This window comes from Somniosus microcephalus, chromosome 13 (genome assembly GCF_052327205.1).
Source record: "Somniosus microcephalus isolate GS21.2 chromosome 13, FLI_Smic_1.0, whole genome shotgun sequence".
Lineage (NCBI taxonomy): Eukaryota > Metazoa > Chordata > Chondrichthyes > Squaliformes > Somniosidae > Somniosus > Somniosus microcephalus.
In genome coordinates, this window is record NC_140999.1 from 111,716,648 (window position 1) to 111,735,862 (window position 19,215).

A 19,215-nucleotide genomic window follows, 5' to 3' on the forward strand; every position below is an offset into this window, starting at 1 on the left:
CCACAGCCCATCTCCAAGCTTTGTTTCTTCCTTCTTTCTATTACCACCTTTCCCACATTACAACAGTGACTCCACTTCAAAAAAAAAAGTACTTAATTGGCTGAAAAGCGCTTTGAGACATCCGGTGGTCGTGAAAGGCGCTATATAAATGCAAGTCTTTTTTCTTTTTACCTCCCTGGATGAGATTAGCTAACGGCACAAACTGTGAATTAAAGCTTCCTGGATATTCCCAGCTCCGTACCACGCTCGGCAACAGAGACAAGCTAAAATCCACAACTTTCTGTCTCGGAGGCTAGAGCCATGATGACACTTGAGGATAAAAGAAAAAGAATCAATAACGCGGAGGCGTTTTGCAAAGTAGAACAAGAAGACATGAGGACGAACTAAAGAAAATTGCAACTGAACTAAACTTAAAGATGAACTCCTGTCACGCTTAGAAAAATGGACTCCAACGAGATTTACTATGTCAAGGGCCACAGTCCTGAACAGAGTCTTGCTCAGGGGCCAGTTTGAAGAATGTCCCAACATGCAGCACCACAGAGTGCAGGATTGTGGGTCTGTGCCACAATTTGCCCCACAATGCACCGTAGCTTTCGGTTGTGCCGCTGCAGACAGTTGTGGTTTAGAGGTCAGATAATCCTTCACAGGGATGGGGGGGGCGGGGGTGGGTAGGAAGGACAGATAGTTCTGGCAAAGCTTTCTCTTGCCGGGCAGTATGTTTAGCACAGGGAATTGTGGCGAATCATAAGAACATAAGAAATAGGAGCTGGAGTAGGCCATTCGGCCCTTCGAGCCTGCTCCGCCATTCAATGAGATCATAGCTGATCTTCTGCCTCAACTCTATTCACTGGCCCTATCGCCATATCCCTCGATGCCCTTACTAGTCAGAAATCTATCGACTTCTGTTTTGAATATACTCAATGACTGAGCCTCCACAGCCCTCTGGGGTAGAGAATTCCAAAGATTCACCACCCTCTGTGTGAAGAAATTACTTCTCGTCTCAGTCCTGAATGGCCTATCCTTTATCCTGAGGCTGTGGCCCCTGGTTCTAGACTCCCCAGCCAAGGGAAACATTCTCCCAGCATCCACCCTATCAAGCCCTGTAATAATTTTGTATGCTTCAATGAGATCCCCTCTCATTCTTCTGAATTCAAGAGAATACAAGCCTAGTTTACTCAATCTCTTCTCATACGACAGTCCCGCCATCCCAGGAATCAATATCGTGAACCTTTGTTGCACTCCCTCTATGGCAAGTATATCCTTCCTTAGGTAAGGAGACCAAAATTGTACACAGTACTCCAGGTGTGGTCTCACCAAGGCCCTAAATAATTGTAGTAAGACTTTTATACTCCTGAACTCAAATCCTCTTGTAATAAAGGCCAGCATACCATTTGCCTTCCTAATGGCTTGCTGTACCTGTACATTCACTTTCAGTGACTCATGTACAAGGACACCCAGGTCCCTTTGAGCATCTGCATTCCCCAATCTTTCACCATTTAGGAAATACCCTGCCTTTCTGTTTTTTCTACCAAAGTGGATAACTTCACATTTATCCACATTATATTCCATCTGCCATGTTCTCGCCCACTCACTGAGCCTGTCGAGATCCCCTTGAAGCCTCTTCACATCCTCTTCGCAACTGACACTACCACCTAGCTTTGTGTCATCAGCAAATTTGGAAATGTTACATTTAGTCCCCTCATCCGAATCATTGATATAGATTGTGAATAGCTGGGGCCCAAGCACCGATCCTTGCGGTACCCCACTAGTCACAGCCTGCCATCCTGAAAAAGACCCGTTTATCCTTACTCTTTGTTTTCTGTCTGTTAAACAATTCTCAATCCATGCTAGTATATTATCCCCAATTCCATGTGCCCTAACTTTTTTCACCAACCTCTTGTGTGGGACTTTATTGAAGGCCTTCTGAAAATCCAAATACACCACATCTACCGGTTCCCCTTTGTCCACTCCACTAGCTACATCCTCAAAGAACTCCCAATATGTTTGTCGAACAGGATTTCCCTTTCATAAATCCATGTTGACTCTGCCCAATCTTACTATTAGTTTCTAAGTGCCCAGTTATTGCATCCTTTATAATAGATTCCAGCATTTTCCCAACTACTGATGTGAGGCTAACAGGTTTGTAGTTCCCCGTTTTCTCTCTCCCTCCTTTCTTAAATAGCAGGGTTACATTTGCCGTATGGTAACTGAATCGTAACTAATGTCAGTGCCCCAACGTCTTCTGAGGGCCGCAGGTGAAGAGGAGGTGATTGCGAATGGCATCGGGCAATATTGTAAGAACTGCAGAAAGGCGAGCACGTGTAAAGAGTTGTGGGGAGGGGAGTGCGGGCAATTTGGGGATTTGCAGCTCGGGGGAGAGTGACGTAACCCATGCCAAGTGCACACATCCTCCTCATTCTGCCCATATGCAGCAAATGCTGAAATAAAAACAGAAAATGCTGGAGATACTCAGCAGGTCAGGCAGCCTCTGTGAAGAGAGAAACAGAGTTAACATTTCAGGTCGATGACCTTTTGTCAATACTGATGCAGTTTAAGTATTCAAAAGGAAAATGGATTGATTCCTGTTCCAGAGAGGCTGAAGAGGGAGGGGGTTGGGCTAGGACTGAGAGAGATGGAGCAAGTTGGAGGCCCCTCATCTCACTCCTACGTCCTTGTGATCTGCTCTGTGCCCGAGATACAGGCCGGGATTTTGCTCACCTCGGTGGGTCCGGTGCGGGTGATGTTGGTGGCAGGTCGCGGCCCCGCTGCTGGCTCCATCCCGCTGCCTAAAATGAACTTACGTTGATAGGGCTTGTTAAGTCCGCCCAGTGCGATTCATAAGAGCATAAGAAATAGAAGCCGGAGAAGGCCATACGGTTCCTCGAGCCTGCTCCACCATTCAATAAGATCATGGCTGATCTTCGACCTCATCTCCACTTTCCTGAACTATCCCCATATCCCTTGATTCCCTTAATATCCAAAAATCTATTGATCTCTGTCTTGAATATACTCAACGACTGAGCCTCCACAGCCCTCCTGGGGTAGAGAATTCCAAAGATTCGCCACCCTCTGAGTAAAGAAATTTCTCCTCATCTCAGTCCTAAATGGCCGACTTCTTATTCTGAGACTGTGACCCCTGGTTCTAGACTCCCCAGCCAGGGGAAACATCCTCCCTGCACCTACCCTGTCAAGCCCTGTAAGAATTTTGTATGTTTCAATGAGATCACCTCTCATTCTTCTAAACTCTAGAGAATATAGGCCGCGTCTACTCAATCTCTCCTCATAGGGCAATCCCCCCATCGCAGGAACCAGTCTTGTGAACCTTCGTTGCACTCCTTCCTACGGCAAGTATATCCTTCCTTAGGTAAGGAGACCAAAACTGTACACAATACTCCAGGTGTGGTCTCACCAGGGCCCTATATAATTGCAGTCAGACATCTTGGGGGAGAAATTCGGTTGGCAGCGCCTCCAATTAGCGCCTAAAGAGGCCGAGAAGTGGGGCGTTAGCCAATTTTTGGCCGGGCGCAGTGAACCCAGTGCCTCCTCCCATATTGAGTGGGCATTTTGCGCTGGCGCTAAACCTTAGCGCCCGCTCGCGGGCGCAGGCAGATCATGACATCATTTCAGTGTGCAACGCCTTTTGGGCGCCCCGGACCGGAAATTCAGTGTTGCACCCCTCCGTTCTGCCTGGCGCTAATAAGGACTGCTTACCTGGAACGTTCCCCAGTCGCTCTCGGGCTAGGGGGGCGCTCTTTAAAGGGGACTGCACTGGTATAAAAGCGGCAGCCATTTTGGGAGCACAACTTCCTCGAGACTTTCACAGAGTTGCTGAGCTGCACTCTGAGAGCCATTGCACCAGTGAGCCAGCGCTGGCCAGAGGAACTTCAGCCTTCTGACCATCACCTTGCTGCTGGTGAGCATTTACAATGTTTACAATTTCTTGTGCGCTATTATTATGGGGGCTGCATTGGAGGGGAACGTCCTGCTGCTGAACCATCTGGAAAGGGCACAGAGACGCAGGGAGAGGGGCAGGAATGGTCAGACGGAGGAGGGCCAACAGACGTCGCCACACCAGACCGTACGCTGCCAGGGTTTTCCGACAGCAGTTCTGTTACTTGAACATGTCAGAGGAGCAGTGTCTTAGAAGGCTGCACTTCAGAAAGGAGGTGGTGACTGAGCTGTGCCACCTGCTTCAGCCAGATCTGCAGCCTTAGATAAGGTGCAGGACCTCTCTGTCGGTGGCTGTCAAGATGACCGTTGCCCTGAATTTCTATGCGAGCGGCTCCTTCCAGGCTGCAACTGGGGACATCGCTAACGTATCGCAGTTTGCGGTGCATTGCTGCATCCGTCAAGTAACAGATGCCCTATTTAAAAGGAGGCGGCAGTACATTTCCTTCCCTGTGACACTGGAGAAGCAGCGGGAGCGCGCAGAGGGCTTCACAGCAATAGCGGACTTCCCCATGGTGCAGGGCGCCATTGACTGCACGCACGTGGCTTTGCGGGCGCCTGTTTTGAATCCGGAGGAGTTCCGCAACCGCAAGGGGTTCCATTCCTTGAATGTTCAGCTGGTCTGTGACCGCCGACAGCTGATCCTTGCAGTCAATGTGCAGTTCCCTGGCAGCAGCCACGACGCCTTCATCCTGCGCCAGACTTCAGTTGCAGACCTATTCGAGGCCCCGGCTCACCCAGGATGCTGGCTTCTCGGTGACAAGGGCTATCCTCTGTGCCCATGGCTGATGACGCCGCTCCGTTCGCCCAGCACTCCTGCTGAAGAGCGCTTCAATGTGAGCCATCAGGCGACGAGGAACATTGTGGAGCACACAATCGGTGTGCTGAAGCAGCGGTTCTGCTGTCTGGACCATTCCAGAGGCGCCTTGCAGTACTCACCAGAGCGAGTCTCCCACTTCGTCGTAGTCTGTTGCATGCTGCATAACCTCGCCATCCTACGCACCCAGCCAATGCCACCAGCCATGATGATGGAGATGATGGAGGAGGAGGAGGAGGAGGCGGAGGAGGAACAACAACAACAACAACCTGGAAGGGCCGTCCGTCAGAGGCTGATAATAAGCCGCTTCTAGGCCCCTCTGACGGAATGCTTGGTGCCATTCGATGAGGAGGAATGGAACCGTCCGGATAATCCAAAGCTTATGAAGGGCAGTGAATGTAAATATCAGATATGGCCAATGTAAATGAAAAAAGTTGTTTATTTTGCTACATGTGCTTCCTTCCAACATGGCAAAGCAATGGCAACAGAAAGCAAAACTAACACGTAAGTGACTCGCACACCCAGGAGACTATCCAAAACATTACTAACATTCAGACCAGCACCCACGGCCTTGATTTCTACAAATAAGATGTCTCAGCTGCACCTTCTACTCTTTCCCCCTTGATAGTGATCTACTTCTCTTGCGAGATCGGCCCCTTCCCTCCCTGCAGACCCCAGTGGCTGCATCAAGGCTGGGGGAGGCCTGCTGGCTGTCCGAAAGCGCAGATGCCCCTGAGGGACGTCCTGGACGACCTCTGGCCTTGGAGGGCCCGCTTGATGACTGCGCCAACTGTGCATGGGTGGAAGCAGTCGTCCTGCAGGTGGTGGCCACTGCAGTGGAGACGTGCCAGCGGTGGCATCAGGAATGCTGACATCCTGAGAGCGGACAGCAGCTCCCTGGTCGACCGACACACTGGCACTCTGACGGGGCAGCACCGCAGCATGCGCACCAATTGGCTGGTCCACAGATTGATGCCCTGCTGTGGTGCTGCAAGGGCCCCGGGTAATCCCGCCTGATCCAGCGAGGGTGGCAGCAGTCATTGGTCGCGTGGCCTCACTATGCGTCTGCATGAGACCAGCGAGTGACTGCGTGGCAGCACTCAGCACTTGCGTGGCAGGTGCCAGTGCTTCGGTGAAGCCCTGGACAGTCCTTTCCAGTGCTGCCCCGAAGCCGTGGACAGTCCTTTCCAGTGATGCCCCGAAGTCCTGGACACTCCTTGCAAGTGTCTCGATGGATTCAGGCATCCTTGCCACTGCAGCCATGAGCTCAGTGTGCCTGAGCCGAGCCTGGGCGCTCATTTCTGCGAGGGAACGCACCTCTTCTGCGCTCTGTGCAGCAGTACTCGCGGCCTGACTCGCACTCCGGGGAGACGGCCCCCGAGCTTCCCTACCCCCCTTGCGTTGCCGCAGCCCGCTGGTTCCTGGAACTGCTTCCTCCTCAGAGCATTCCCCCCTGCTCCCCTCCAGGGAAGTAGTCTCCCCAGTCTGCAGAGGGGCTGGCTCGCCTGAGGGTGGCAGGGATGGTCCGGCTTCCTCCTGCTCGTCGCCTCCGGAGTCAGTGGCAGTGGCAGCTTGAGGGCCCGGCTCCCGAGCTGGTGATGCAGCATCTGAAAGCAGGGAGGTTGAAGAGTGGCTTTAGCGATAGGACAGGGTGGCAGCAAGGGATGCATGAGTGCTGCAATGCTCTGACATGGGTCCAGAGTGAAAAAGCATGCTGGTGGGGGGAAGAAGTGGAAGGAGAGAGTTCAAAAAGGTGATGACCTTACCATCGCTGTGCACAATGGGGTCGGCAGCTCCAGTGGTGACAGGACCAGTCATCCGGCCTCCAACAATCTGGTGGACTCGTTCCTCCAGGTCCGTCAGTGTCTGCAGCTGAGGAGGGCCTCCTCCGGTGCGAAGCTGCTCCCTCCGGTTCCTGACCAGCTTGGCCTGCAGGAGAAAGGACGGGAAGTGATGAAACATGCTGGCCTGAGCTGACATCATGTGCCCCCATGGTAGAATAGCCCTTCCATTATGCATTGAGCTGAATGTGCGTGTGTGTTTCCAGAAAGGGCCATGGGTGCTGGCTGACAGATGGCCATTGGGGCTTCGCGCACCCTCTGGCCATAATGTCAGGTGCAGATGGAGGGATGAAGAAGATGGCGAAAAAGGCACTCACCCTAACGACCCGAGTGAGGTCGTTGAACATCTTCCTGCATTGCACAGGAGTCCTGGCCACCACGCTGGTTGAGGTGACTCTTTGACAAACTTTCCTCCAAGCCCTGCGGTACTCACTCTGATGAGGCCTCCTGCCATTGTCGGGGTACAGCACAGCTCGCCGGCGCTCCACTTCGCCAACCAAAGCATCCAATGCCCCATCGGTAAAGCGCTCCGCTCTCTGCCTCACCCTCTCCATATGTTCAAAGTTTGGAACGCCACAGAAAGCACAGCGCCGATTTTGAGGCCTACAAGGTGCAGAGTGTGGCTGCTGCTCCGAATTGACCCGCCCCTTTAAGAGCTGGCCGGCGCCAGCATGTCTCGGGGTAATCGATTATTGACAGCACCTGCGCTGCGCCCGGCCGCCGACATATTGAGTAGCGCCGCCGGGTTAGCGCCTTAAGACTCCCGTGCAGCGCCTAAATCAACGCCGCAATCACCTTTAGGGGCGCAGCAACCCAATATCGCTCGAGGTGGCAATAAGTTGCACCTGGCGATAAAATTTGCGCAGCGCCAATTCTAACGCCCCAAACGGGGCTATACCCAATTTCTCCCCCCTTTACTCTTATACTCAAATCCTCTTGTAATAAAGGCCAACATAGCATTTGCTTTCCTAATTGCTTGCTGTACCTGCATGTTAACTTTCAGTGATTCATGTACAAGGACACCCAGGTCCCTCTGAACACCAACATTTCCCAATCTCTCAGCACTTAAAAAAATACTCTGCTTTTCTATTTTTCCTACCAAATTGGATAACTTCACATTTCTCCACATTATGTCCTTGCCCACTCACTTAGCCTGTCTATAACCTCTTGTGTGGCACCTTATCGAATGCATTCTGAAAATCCAAATACACCACATCCAGTGGTTCGCCCTATTCTGTTAGTTACAACCTCAAAAAACTCTTAACAGATTTGTCAAACATGATTTCCCTTTCATGAATTGGTGTTGACTCTGCCCAATCCTATTATTATTTTCTAAGTGCCCTGTTACATGTCCTTAATAATAGATTCCAGCATTTTCTCTGCTACTGATGTCAGGCTAACTGGTCTATAGTTCCCCGTTTTCTCTCCCCCTCCTCTCTTAAATAGTGGGGTTACATTTGCTACCTTCCAATCCGTGGGAACCGTTCTAAAATCTGGAATTTTGGCAGATGACAACCAATGCATCTGCTATCTCTATAGCCACCTCTTTTAAAACCCTTGGATGTAGGCCATCAGGTCCAGGGGCTTTATTGGCTTTCTGTCCCATTAATTTCTCCAGTACTATTTTTTTAACTAATACCAATTTCTTTCAGTTCCTCATTGTCGCTAGACCCTTGGTTCACCACTATTTCCGGGAAGTTTTTTGTAAAAAACTTCCGTGAAGACAGACACAAAGGGCTGGATTTTCATTGAGGAGGTGGGACTACAACTTTCGGGGTTGTAGCCCCACCTCCATCGAGTTGTAGCCAACCCACGCAATTTTGACTTGATTGACCTTGTTGAGCCCGCCCAGCGGGCTCAGCAGGCCAATTAAGGGCCACCCGGCAACAGGTGACGTCACAGATTGACATTTCATCTGTCAAGACCTTTTGACAGATGAAATATCAGCGTTTGACAGCTGTTTGAAGCTGACAAACACTGACAATCTGTACTCCAAGTTAATTCCTTCCTCTCAGGATGATTTAGAGATCGCTCCAGAACAGAAAGCTGAATGCTGCAATTTTTGACAGATCGCGGCCATTCTGCTTTCTGTGCCGGTGAGATGAGGGACTCCCGAGACCTGAAGGAAGGAAGGCTGTAAAGGTAAGTAAAACTTCTTTAAACACTTTAAACACACCAAACACACTTACCTCTTCACTCATGCACCCATCACTCACCTCAGCCCAATGGCCCGCCTCGCTAACTTGGCGTGGTTTGGAGCCGTTGGGAATCCCACACTTCAAAAATGAAAATAGGGATTAGGCTAAAAACTGCCTGTTAACTACCTGTTAACAGGCAGTTAATTGGCACTAATCCCCTTCCCGCCTCGGGGAGGCGGGTCCCAGTGCGGGTCGGGTACCCGCCCCCTTTGAAACTGGCACGGAGGCGGGTTGGGGGCGGGAGGGGTTTGTGCCCCCCAATTTTGGGATTTTAACCCCCCACACACCTCCAATCCCGCCTCCACGGCCCAATGAAAATCCTGCCCAAAGTATTTGTTTAATTTCTCTGCCATTTCCTTATTCCCCATTATAATTTCTCCTATCTCAACTTGTAAGGGACCCACATGTACTTTCGCTAATCTTTTCCTATTTACGTACCTATAGAAGCTTTTACAGTCTGTTTTCATGTCTCTCGCTAGTTTACTCTCATATTCTATTTTCCCATTCTTTATCAATTTCTTGGTCCTCCTTTGCTGAATTCTAAAATCCTCCTAATCCTCAGGCTTGCTACTCTTTTTGGCAACATTATAAGCCTCTTCCTTTGATCCAATACTATCTTTAACTTCTCTTGTTAGCCACGGTTGGACCACTTTTCCTGTGGGGTTTTTGTGCCTTAAAGGAATGTATATTTGTTGTAAATGATGTATTAATTCTTTAAATGCTAGCCATTGTTTGTCCACTGTCACACCTTTTAATGTAGTTTCCCAATCTACCTTAGCCAAATCGCCCCTCATACCTACGTAGTTTGCTTTGTTTAGATTTAAGACCCTAGTTTCAGATTTAACTAAATCACTTTCAAACTCAATACAAAATTTTATCATATTATGGTCACTCTTCCCTAAAGGCCTCTTTACTACAAGGTTATTAATTAACCCTTTCTCATTGCACAATACTAGATCTAAAATAGCCTGTTCCCTAGTTGGTTCCTCAACATACTGATCTAGAAAACTATCTTGCATACATTCCATGAATTCGTCCTCCACACTATTACTGCAAATTTGGTTTGCCCAGCCTATATGTAGATCAAAGTCCCCCATGATTACTGTATTACCCTTGTTACATGCGCCTCTAATTTCCTGATTTATACTCTTCCCTACATTGCAACTATAGTTTGGGGGCCTATAAACAACTCCCACCAATGTTTTCTGCCTCTTGCTGTTTCTTAACTTCACCCAAACTGATTCTATTACTTGATTTTTGGAGCTAAGATCCTTTCTCTCTACTGTCTTTTATCCCATCCTTTATTATCAGGGCTACCCCTCCTCCTTTTCCCTTTTGTCTATCTCTTCTAAAAGTTAAGTATCCTGGAATATTTAGTTCCCAACCTTGGCCACTTTGCAACCACATCTCTGTAATGGCTATTAGATCAAACCTATTCATTTCTATCTGTGCTATTAATTCATCTATTTTGTTGCGAATGCTTCGCACAATCAGCTTTAGTGCCTTTGGCTTTGACTTTTTTCTATTTTTCCCTGATGTCACCTTAGTCACATACCTTATTACCTTTGTTACTCTCTCAGTCCCTTCTTGGTCCAATTAGAGGAAGCGGGTCTGGTAATGTCATTCATGACGTGCCATCAGCCGGTTTCCTTTAAGGGACCATGGCCAACTTTCTTTTGACATTTGTGCTGTCAGTGTTCTACAACATTGAAACATAGAAACATAGAAAAATAGGAGCAGGAGTAGGCCATTCGGCCCTTCGTGCCTGCTCCCCCATTCAGTATGATCATGGCTGAGCCTCTATCTCAATATTATATTCCCGCTCTCTCCCCATACCCTTTGATACCTTTTGTGTCTAGAACTCTATCATCTCCTTAAATATATTCAATGACTTGGCCTCCACAGCCTTCTGTGGTAGAGAATTCCACAGGTTCACCACCCTCTGAGTGAAGAAATTTCTCCTCATCTCAGTCCTAAATGTCCTACCCCATATCCTGAGACTGTCACCTCTCATTCTAGACCCCCCAGCCAGGGGAAACATCCTCCCTGAATCCAGTCTGTCTAGCCCTGTCAGAATTTTATATGTTTCAGTGAGATCCCTCTCATTCTTCTAAACTCTAGTGAATACAGGCCTAGTCGACCCAATCTCTCCTCATACGGCAGTCCTGCCATCCCAGGAATCAGTCTGGGGAACCTTCGCTGCACTCCCTCTATCGCAAGTTTATCTTTTCATAAGAACATAAGAAATAGGAGCAGGAGTAGGCCATTCGGTCCTTCGAGCCTGCTCCGCCATTCAATGAGATCATGGCTGATCTTCTGCCTCAACTCCATTCACTGGCCCTATCGCCATATCCCTTGATTCCCTTACTAATCAGAAATCTATCGACTTCTGTTTTGAATATACCCAATGACTGAGCCTCCACAGCCCTCTGGGGTAGAGAATGCCAAAGATTCACCACCCTCTGAGGGAAGAAATTTCTTCTCAGCTCAGTCCTGAATGGCCTACCCTTTATCCTGAGGCTGTGGCCCCTGGTTCTAGACTCCCCAGCCAAGGGAAACATTCTCCCAGCATCCACCCTATCAAGCCCTGTAATAATTTTGTATGCTACAATGAGATCCCCTCTCATTCTTCTGAATTCAAGAGAATACAAGCCTAGTTTACTCAATCTCTTCTCGTATGACAGTGCCGCCATCCCAGGAATCAATCTCGTGAACCTTCGTTGCACTCCCTCTATGGCAAATATATCCTTCCTTAGGTAAGGAGACCAAAACTGCACAAAGTACTCCAGGTGTGGTCTCACCAAGGCCCTGTATAACTGTAGTAAGACATCCTTGCTCCTGTACTCAAATCCTCTTGCAATGAAGGCCAACGTACCATTTGCCTTCCTAACTGCTTGCTGCACCTGCATGTTTGCTTTCAGTGACTGGTGTACAAGGACACCCAGGTTCCTTTGTACATCAACATTTTCCAATCCATCACCATTTAAATAATACTCTGCGTTTCTGTTTTTCCTACCGCAGTGGATAACTTCACATTTATCCACATTATACTGCATCTGCCATGTATTTGCCCACTCACTCAATTTGTCTAAATTGCCTTGAAGCCTCTTTGCATCCTCCTCACAACTCACAATCCCACCTAGTTTTGTGTCTTCAGCAAACTTGGAAATATTACATTTGGTTCCCTCATCCAAATCATTGATACTGTATATACAGGAAACTTTGTGCTATCCGGCACCGACGGGACCGAGCTGTTGCCGTTCCCTCAAAACTGCCGGACACTCCAGCGCTAATGTTGAAAGATACGGAAGCTTCTGAGCTCCGTATCTGTCAACAAACCCTGTTGCTTAGCAATAGCTTCTAAACAGTCCAAGCGTTTCTGTAGATTAACAACAGCTTCAGCAGAGCTTGACTGTTGAGGAAAAAAGCAACGAGAAAAAAAAACCTAACGAAAACGGCACCTGATTTTTGCCGGTGGCTCGAGCATTCCGGACAGTTAGCCTCCGGATAACACAAAGTTTCCAGTATTGTGAATAGCTGGGGTCCAAACACTAATCCCTGCGATACCCCACTAGTCACCGCCTGCCACCCCGAAAAAGACCCATTTATTCCTACTCTCTGTTTCCTGTCTATTAACCAATTTTCAATCCATGCCAGTATATTACCCCCAATCCCATGTGCTTTAATTTTGCACACTAACCTCTTATGTGGGATTTTATCAAAGCCTTCTGAAAATCCAAATACACCATATCCACTGGTTCTCCCTTGTCTATTCTACAAATTACATCCTCAAAAATCTCCAGTAGGTTTGTCAAACATGATTTCCCTTTCATAAATCCATGTTGACTTTGTCTAATCCCATTGATATTTTCTAAGTGTCCTGTTATCACATCCTTTATAGGAGACTCTAGCATTTTCCCTACCACAGGAAACTTTCGATTTACCGGCACCGAAATAACTGGAAATCTCGGTTAACCGGCAAAATTCAGGAGTAGGTTCAGGTAAGTTTTATTACTTGCCTTCCTCGATCTGTTGCTGTGCAAGGGTGTGGCTGCAGCTGTTGCTAAGCTACAGAGACGCTTGGAACTTGTGGCCATTGTTCTGAACCTGTTGCTAAGCAAAAGGGTTTGTTGCTTTATACGGAGCTCTCAGCTCCGTATCTTTCACTATAGCTTTCGGTTATCCGGAATTTTTAATGAACCGGCACCACGTCGGTCCCGTCGGTGCCGGATAAAAAAAAGTTTCCTGTACTGATGTTAGGCTAACCAGTCTGTAGTTCCCTGTTTTCTCTCTCCCTTTTTTAAATAGTGGAGTTACATTTGCCACCCTCCAATCTGCAGGAACTGTTCCATAATTTTGGAAGAAGACAACCAATGCATTTGCTATATCCATGGCTACCTCTTTTAGTACTCTGGGATGAAGATTATCAGGCCGTGGGGATTTATTGGCTTTTAGTCCCATTAATTTCTCCAGCACTTTTTTTACTAATACTAATTTCCTTTAATTCCTCCTTCTCACTAGACCCTTGGTTCCCTAGCATTTCTAGGAAGTTATTTGTGTCCTCTTCTGTGAAGACAGAACCAAAGTATTTGTTTAATTGCTCTGCCATTTCCTTGTTCCCCATTATAAATTCTCCTGTTTCTGACTGTAAGGAACCTACATTTGTCTTCACTAATCTTTTTCTTTTTACATACTTGTAGAAGCTTTTACAGTCTGCTTTTATGTTCCTTGAAAGTTTACTCTCATACTCTATTTTTCCCCTCTTAATCAATCTCCTGGTCCTTTTTTGCTGAATTCTAAACTGCTCCCAATCCTCAGGCTTGCTACTTTTTCTGGCAACTTTATATGACACCTCTTTGGATCTAATACTATCCTTAATTTCTTTTGTTAGCCATGGTTGGGCCACTTTTCCTTTTGTGTTTTTGCGCCAGAAACTGTTGCAATTCATGCATTCGTTCCTTAAGAACATAAGAAGTAGGAGGAGGAGTAGGCCATTCGGCCCTTTGAGCTTGCTCCGCCATTCAATGAGATCATGGCTGATCTGCCTCAATTCCATTCACCGGCTTTATCGCCATATTCCTTGATGCCTTTACTAGTCAGAAATGTATCGACTTCTGTTTTGAATATACCCAATGACTGAGCCTCCGCAGCCCTCTGGGGTAGAGAATTCCAAAGATTCACCACCCTCTGTGTGAAGAAATTTCTTCTCATCTCAGTCCTGAATGGCCTACCCTTTATCCTGAGGCTGTGGCCCTGGTTCTAGACTCCCCAGCCAAGGGAAACATTCTCCCAGCATCCACCCTATCAAGCCCTGTAATAATTTTGTATGCTTCAATGAGATCCCCTCTCATTCTTCTGAATTCAAGAGAATACAAGCCTAGTTTACTCAATTTCTTCTCATATGACAGTCCCGCCATCCCAGGATTCAATCTCGTGAACCATTGTTGCACTCCCTCTATGGCAAGTATATCCTTCCTTAGGTAAGGAGACCAAAATTGTACACAGTACTCCAGGTGTGGTCTCACCAAGGCCCTATATAATTGGAGTAAGACATCCTTACTCTTGTACTCAAAATGTTAGTCATTGCCTATCCACCGTCATGCCTTTTAATGAAGCTTCCCAATCTATCATAGCCAACTCACTCCTCATACTTTCGTAGTTTCCTTTGTTTAGATTTAGGACGCTAGTTTTGGATTGGACTACTTCACTTTCCATCTTAATCGAAGTACTGCAAACACTGACAATCACTGCACAGAGGTGCAGGGCTGCACCCAGGTTCTCCCATGACTCCCTCCATATGCTTCTGGAGGGATTCATAGCACGCAGGGAGGTCCTCTTCCCTTCCCATGGGCGGAAGAGACCTCCCCAGGAGACCAAGATAGCCTGGTTGCAGATTGCAGAGCAGGTCACAAGCAGGGATGTCGTAAGGAGGACCGAGGTGAAGTGGCGCAAACCTTTCAATTATCTCATTAGATCAGGAAACATTAGTACAAAGCCACACTCACCTTCATCCTCCTGTGTCTTCTCATCACATCCCCATCACTCTGCCTTCCCTACCCTACTCCTGCACATCCTTACTCACACCAACTTACCTTGCACCTCCACCCATCCCTCTCTGTCTACATTATCACATCCCCATCTCACTAGCCACCCCTCACACTCGCCCTCATCCTAGTGCAATCATACCAACAAACAACACATAAGGGTATCCACTTTGGTGTTTTATCCAATGTTCATGTAAAGTTTCTGTTCTTGTGCTATCAAACAATGAAACCTTTATTTTCAACACTTTGCGTTCTTGGACAGATTTGTGTGCACCTTTGGAAGTGGCTTAGTGAATTGCAGTGAATGGTGAGACATAACAGTACCCCCCACAATACTGGTGAGTGTGAAAGGAATGGCTTGCGCATTGTCGAGATGCTTTATGGTGTTGGTGTGGGGTGATGCCAACCTGGCGCATCATGTGGCAGCCAGGGTGTACAGCGTCAAGTGAAGTAAATGTGGCCATGGTGAGGCCATCCCTGGCCTCCCGGGCAGCAATGTGCTCGGGTGATGATGCCCTCTGTCCTGTACAGCATCAGCTGATTGTGGAGAAGGTTGGTGTTATTGTTGGTGCTGCTGGTGTGCCTGGTGCTGCTGGCGTTGGGGCTGATTGTGGTCGGATTCTGAGGACCAAAGTGAGACAGTATAAAGGGCACCCATGTTGATGCAATAGATGGCAGGTGAAGTAGAGATGACAGAAGCATTCTGTCACTGGTGAGAGAGTTCTTCCAATGAGGTAAAAGTGGATAGAGAGTGGAACGTGGAAAGCCTGCTGGAAATGGACTGAGAAACAGCTTGTGGTTGAGGAAAGTGATAATCTGTCAGGTGGGAGCTTTTACTGTACATTTGAAGTTGTCAAGTAATCAGCTGGAGCAATGGCCACTGAACTCCAGCCTCAGGTTCACAGACGTGCTCCCCAAGCGTGGACCCCGTGGGCAAGCAGTTAAAGTTAAAAGGTAAGGTTAAAAGCATTATTAAGGGTCTGTCGACAACCCAATAATTGGGTCACCTGCCTCTGCGGGTCAGGCTGGATCGAATCGGAGATCACATGCCCGACATTGGGAAAGGCGCATTGCGGCGGCTTGACAGTGGGATCGTGAACCGCTGTCCAAAAAAATCAAATTTCCCACCCGACCCAATACCGCCCGCTGACCCCCCCCCCCCCCCCCGTAAAATTCCGGCCATAATGTCTGTCATCCTTCTATATTTTATTAGGAGACTTTGAAGTCATAAAAGCTGGTGACCTGTTTAAAGATGTCGAGTGCCTGTGCAAAGAAGGGAAGCACTGTGCTAATAGAGACTGTGAGGTCTGTAGGGACGATGACAAATGTCTGCCGGGATCTGGAGTCAAAACCCCAGGTGAGATGCCAGTACATCAGTGTTGGAAAATGGCTGAAATAGTCTCCAGCTTTGCTGAAGGCCTTTGGGGATCAGGGAGCATTTATTCAGAAATTTAACTTGGGAGGTTGAATGATTCGGGTAGTCAGTGCTGTACATGGTCTGTAGAAGGAGTGGGTTTGAAAAATCCATGCTTACTAGACTTGTTCTACGCCTTGAATGCCACTATCTTGACCTTCGTGTGCCAGAGGGTGAGATGTTCCCACAGCCTGACCTCCTGCTTTTACACCTCCCACTGAGCAACACATTGAAGAGAAGCTGCTCCTGCACCACAGCCTGTCAGCCGGTTGCTGAGCGACACTGACAGAGGCCTGGGATGAGGTTGTCTGCCTGCTCTCTGTCGGTGCAGCCTAGGGAGATCATGGATTTAACATCAGATCCCATAGGTGAAAAGGACGGCCTTTTAACATACTGAATAATCCAGCACCCCGCTCCCCCGCCCCCAAAAAGAGAGGAGATCTTCACCTCCCAAGTCCCAGAGCTGGAAAGGTAGCTGTCTAATCCAGTGTGTAATTGGATCCAAAACAAGACTGTTCTTCAAGTTGTTGTGATTTAGAGTATGAAGGTACATCATTCATTATAGTTTCTTCCTTAATCTGAGTTTAACCCTTTCCTGTCCTCCCTCCCTTCCCGAGGGCACTGCTTCTTACTGTGGTACAGTTCCACAGGTGCCAGCAGTCCCTTGGTGACGTACCAAAGGATCAAGTGTGAGCTTTGCTGTTGGCAAACTATTAGATCACCGGGAGCATCACAGTCAATCCCAATCCTGTCCTCACATCCACACACACACACACACACGCACTTTTCAACAGGGATAGTTCCATCGGATAGTTATTAGGATTGGGACTCTTAGCTGTTTCCCCGCCCCCCCGGCCTGCCTTCCTAACCCAGGGCACTGATACCAATTGCCACTCAGCACAGTCCGCGAGTCAGAGCTGGGGCCTTCTGGGTTGGTGCGGGTCAGGTCCACATCAGATGGTATATTCTCCCACTAGAGCCCAGTACGGTAAAGTGCCATTACTGCCAGGAATTTCTAGCTCGCAAATCAGAAATCCTCTGTTATAAAAGGAGCACATTTGGTGCATTTCTTTAAATCAGTATCAAATGTGAGGCTTCACATAATATTTTTTGAATAAATTATTTTAGGTATTGCTAAAAAGATAAGGGGGAAACTGTTTCCCCTGGCAGGCGGGTCGGTAACCAGATTCAAGATAATTGGCAAAAGAACCAGAGGGGAGATGAGGAAAATTATTTTTACGCAGTGAGTTGTTATGATCTGCAACGCGCTGTCTGAAAGGGCGGTGGAAGCAGATTCAATACAGGTAGACTATCCTTTATCCGCACTTCCGAAAACCTCTAAAAACCGAAAGTTTTTTCGTGGAGTGTAAGTCGTGCGCACGACATGACCCGAGTGGCGCAAAACATGACAGGAGTGGTCCAGGAGCTCTGCCTTTCCCTGTGAGCAGGGCAGAGGGTCACAGAGTTCCCTCCTGGGTAGGAGATTGCAGGCCGAGCCGGGCAGTGTGAAGGAGGTACCGGGAGAGTGAACCCAACAATACAGCGGCCCGTCCGATAGCTGCAGCGGCCCGTCCGATAGTCTTTTTCCCCCCCCGCCGACCTGATTTGCGGGCCAGCTTAGTGTAGGAGTCAGCCGATATCCGGCTTTCCCACAACTGGCAGCGGCAGTCGAGCCCCAGACCCCCGCTAAGTCAAGGAATTCAGATACGGAGCAGGGGGAGCCGGAAACCTCGATCTAACGGCAGAAATCAGCAGCCGTTTTGTTAGGTTTTTTTTCTTCCCCTAGCATTTTTTTTAAACAGTCAGGCTGTGGAAAGAGTCTCTGTAGCTTAGCAACAGCTTCAGAGACACTTCCAAGGCAGGGCCCGAGTGTTTACAAGCTGTTGCTAAGCAACAGTGTTTGTTGTCAGATACGGAGATGAAAACCTTCTGAAATCCGAAAAATTCCGAAAACCGAAACACAGCTGGTCCCAAGGTTTTCGGATAAAGGATAGTCTACCTGTAGTAACTTTCAAAAGGGAATTGGATAAAAACTTGAAAAGGAAAAAAAATTGCAGGGCTATGGGGAAAGAGCAGGGGGAGTGGGACTAATTGGAGAGCTCTTTCAAAGAGCCGGCACAGACACGATGGGCTGAATGGCCTCCTCCTGTGCTGTATTATTCTATGATCCTATGAATTATTTGTAGGATTCTCTGGATTTTTGATGCCTGTGCTTTTTTTCATGGGTACTTTAGCATTCACCACCAGGATAGGGTTTGAAGTCTTCAGATAACAAACCGACAGGTTAGGTCTGACAATGGTTGTTGGTTAATTTGTAATGATGTCATTTTCTTTAATCACTTGGCCAGGGGATCGAAAATACAACGGAACAACATGCGAGGAATGTAAAGTCGGATTCTATTCAAGTGTGACACCTTCTACAGAGCCCTGCAGGAAATGGGTGGTGTAAGTACCCAGATTCACCTAAACACTGGGCCCGAGCTTTACAAGAATGACACCATAACTGAAGTTGCCATGGTTGCACAAGTAGAGGTGTAGTCGCACTCATGTTCTGGACGGTACTTCCACGCTTGGGATTTAGGGTTGCCAGCATTGATTGGACATATTCCTGGAGGTTTCATCACATGACCTCCTGCCGCCAACCGCCCCGCCCCCACACTCCCGCCATTGATCGCCCAACATGTCCATCCTCATGGAGCACCGACTCTTCATTATCCAGTTGGATGATTCTTGAATGTGAGTCAAACAGCCATTTTTACTCATATTAGATATTTTTATAACTAATAATCAAAATGTTCAAATAACTTTTTTAAAAACACAATTTTTTACTGCCCCTGTGATTTTTTTTACTGCCCCTGTGATTTTTTATTGCCCCAGTGATTTTTTTACTGCCCCTGTGATTTTTTATTGCCCCTGTGATTTTTTTATTGCCCCTGTGATTTTTTATTGCCCC

General features: G+C 47.9%; 1 protein-coding gene across 1 annotated transcript in view; it reads left to right on the plus strand.

Annotated features, from left to right (window-relative positions):
• LOC147108554 (tumor necrosis factor receptor superfamily member 5-like) overlaps positions 1-19,215 on the plus strand; it is a 92,934-nt gene that overhangs the window by 63,600 nt on the left and 10,119 nt on the right. The window contains exons 4-5 of the mRNA XM_086005233.1: positions 16,062-16,205; positions 18,611-18,707. Of these exons, the coding sequence (XP_085861359.1) occupies positions 16,062-16,205; positions 18,611-18,707 (241 nt within the window). The remainder of the gene's footprint in view (positions 1-16,061; positions 16,206-18,610; positions 18,708-19,215) is intronic.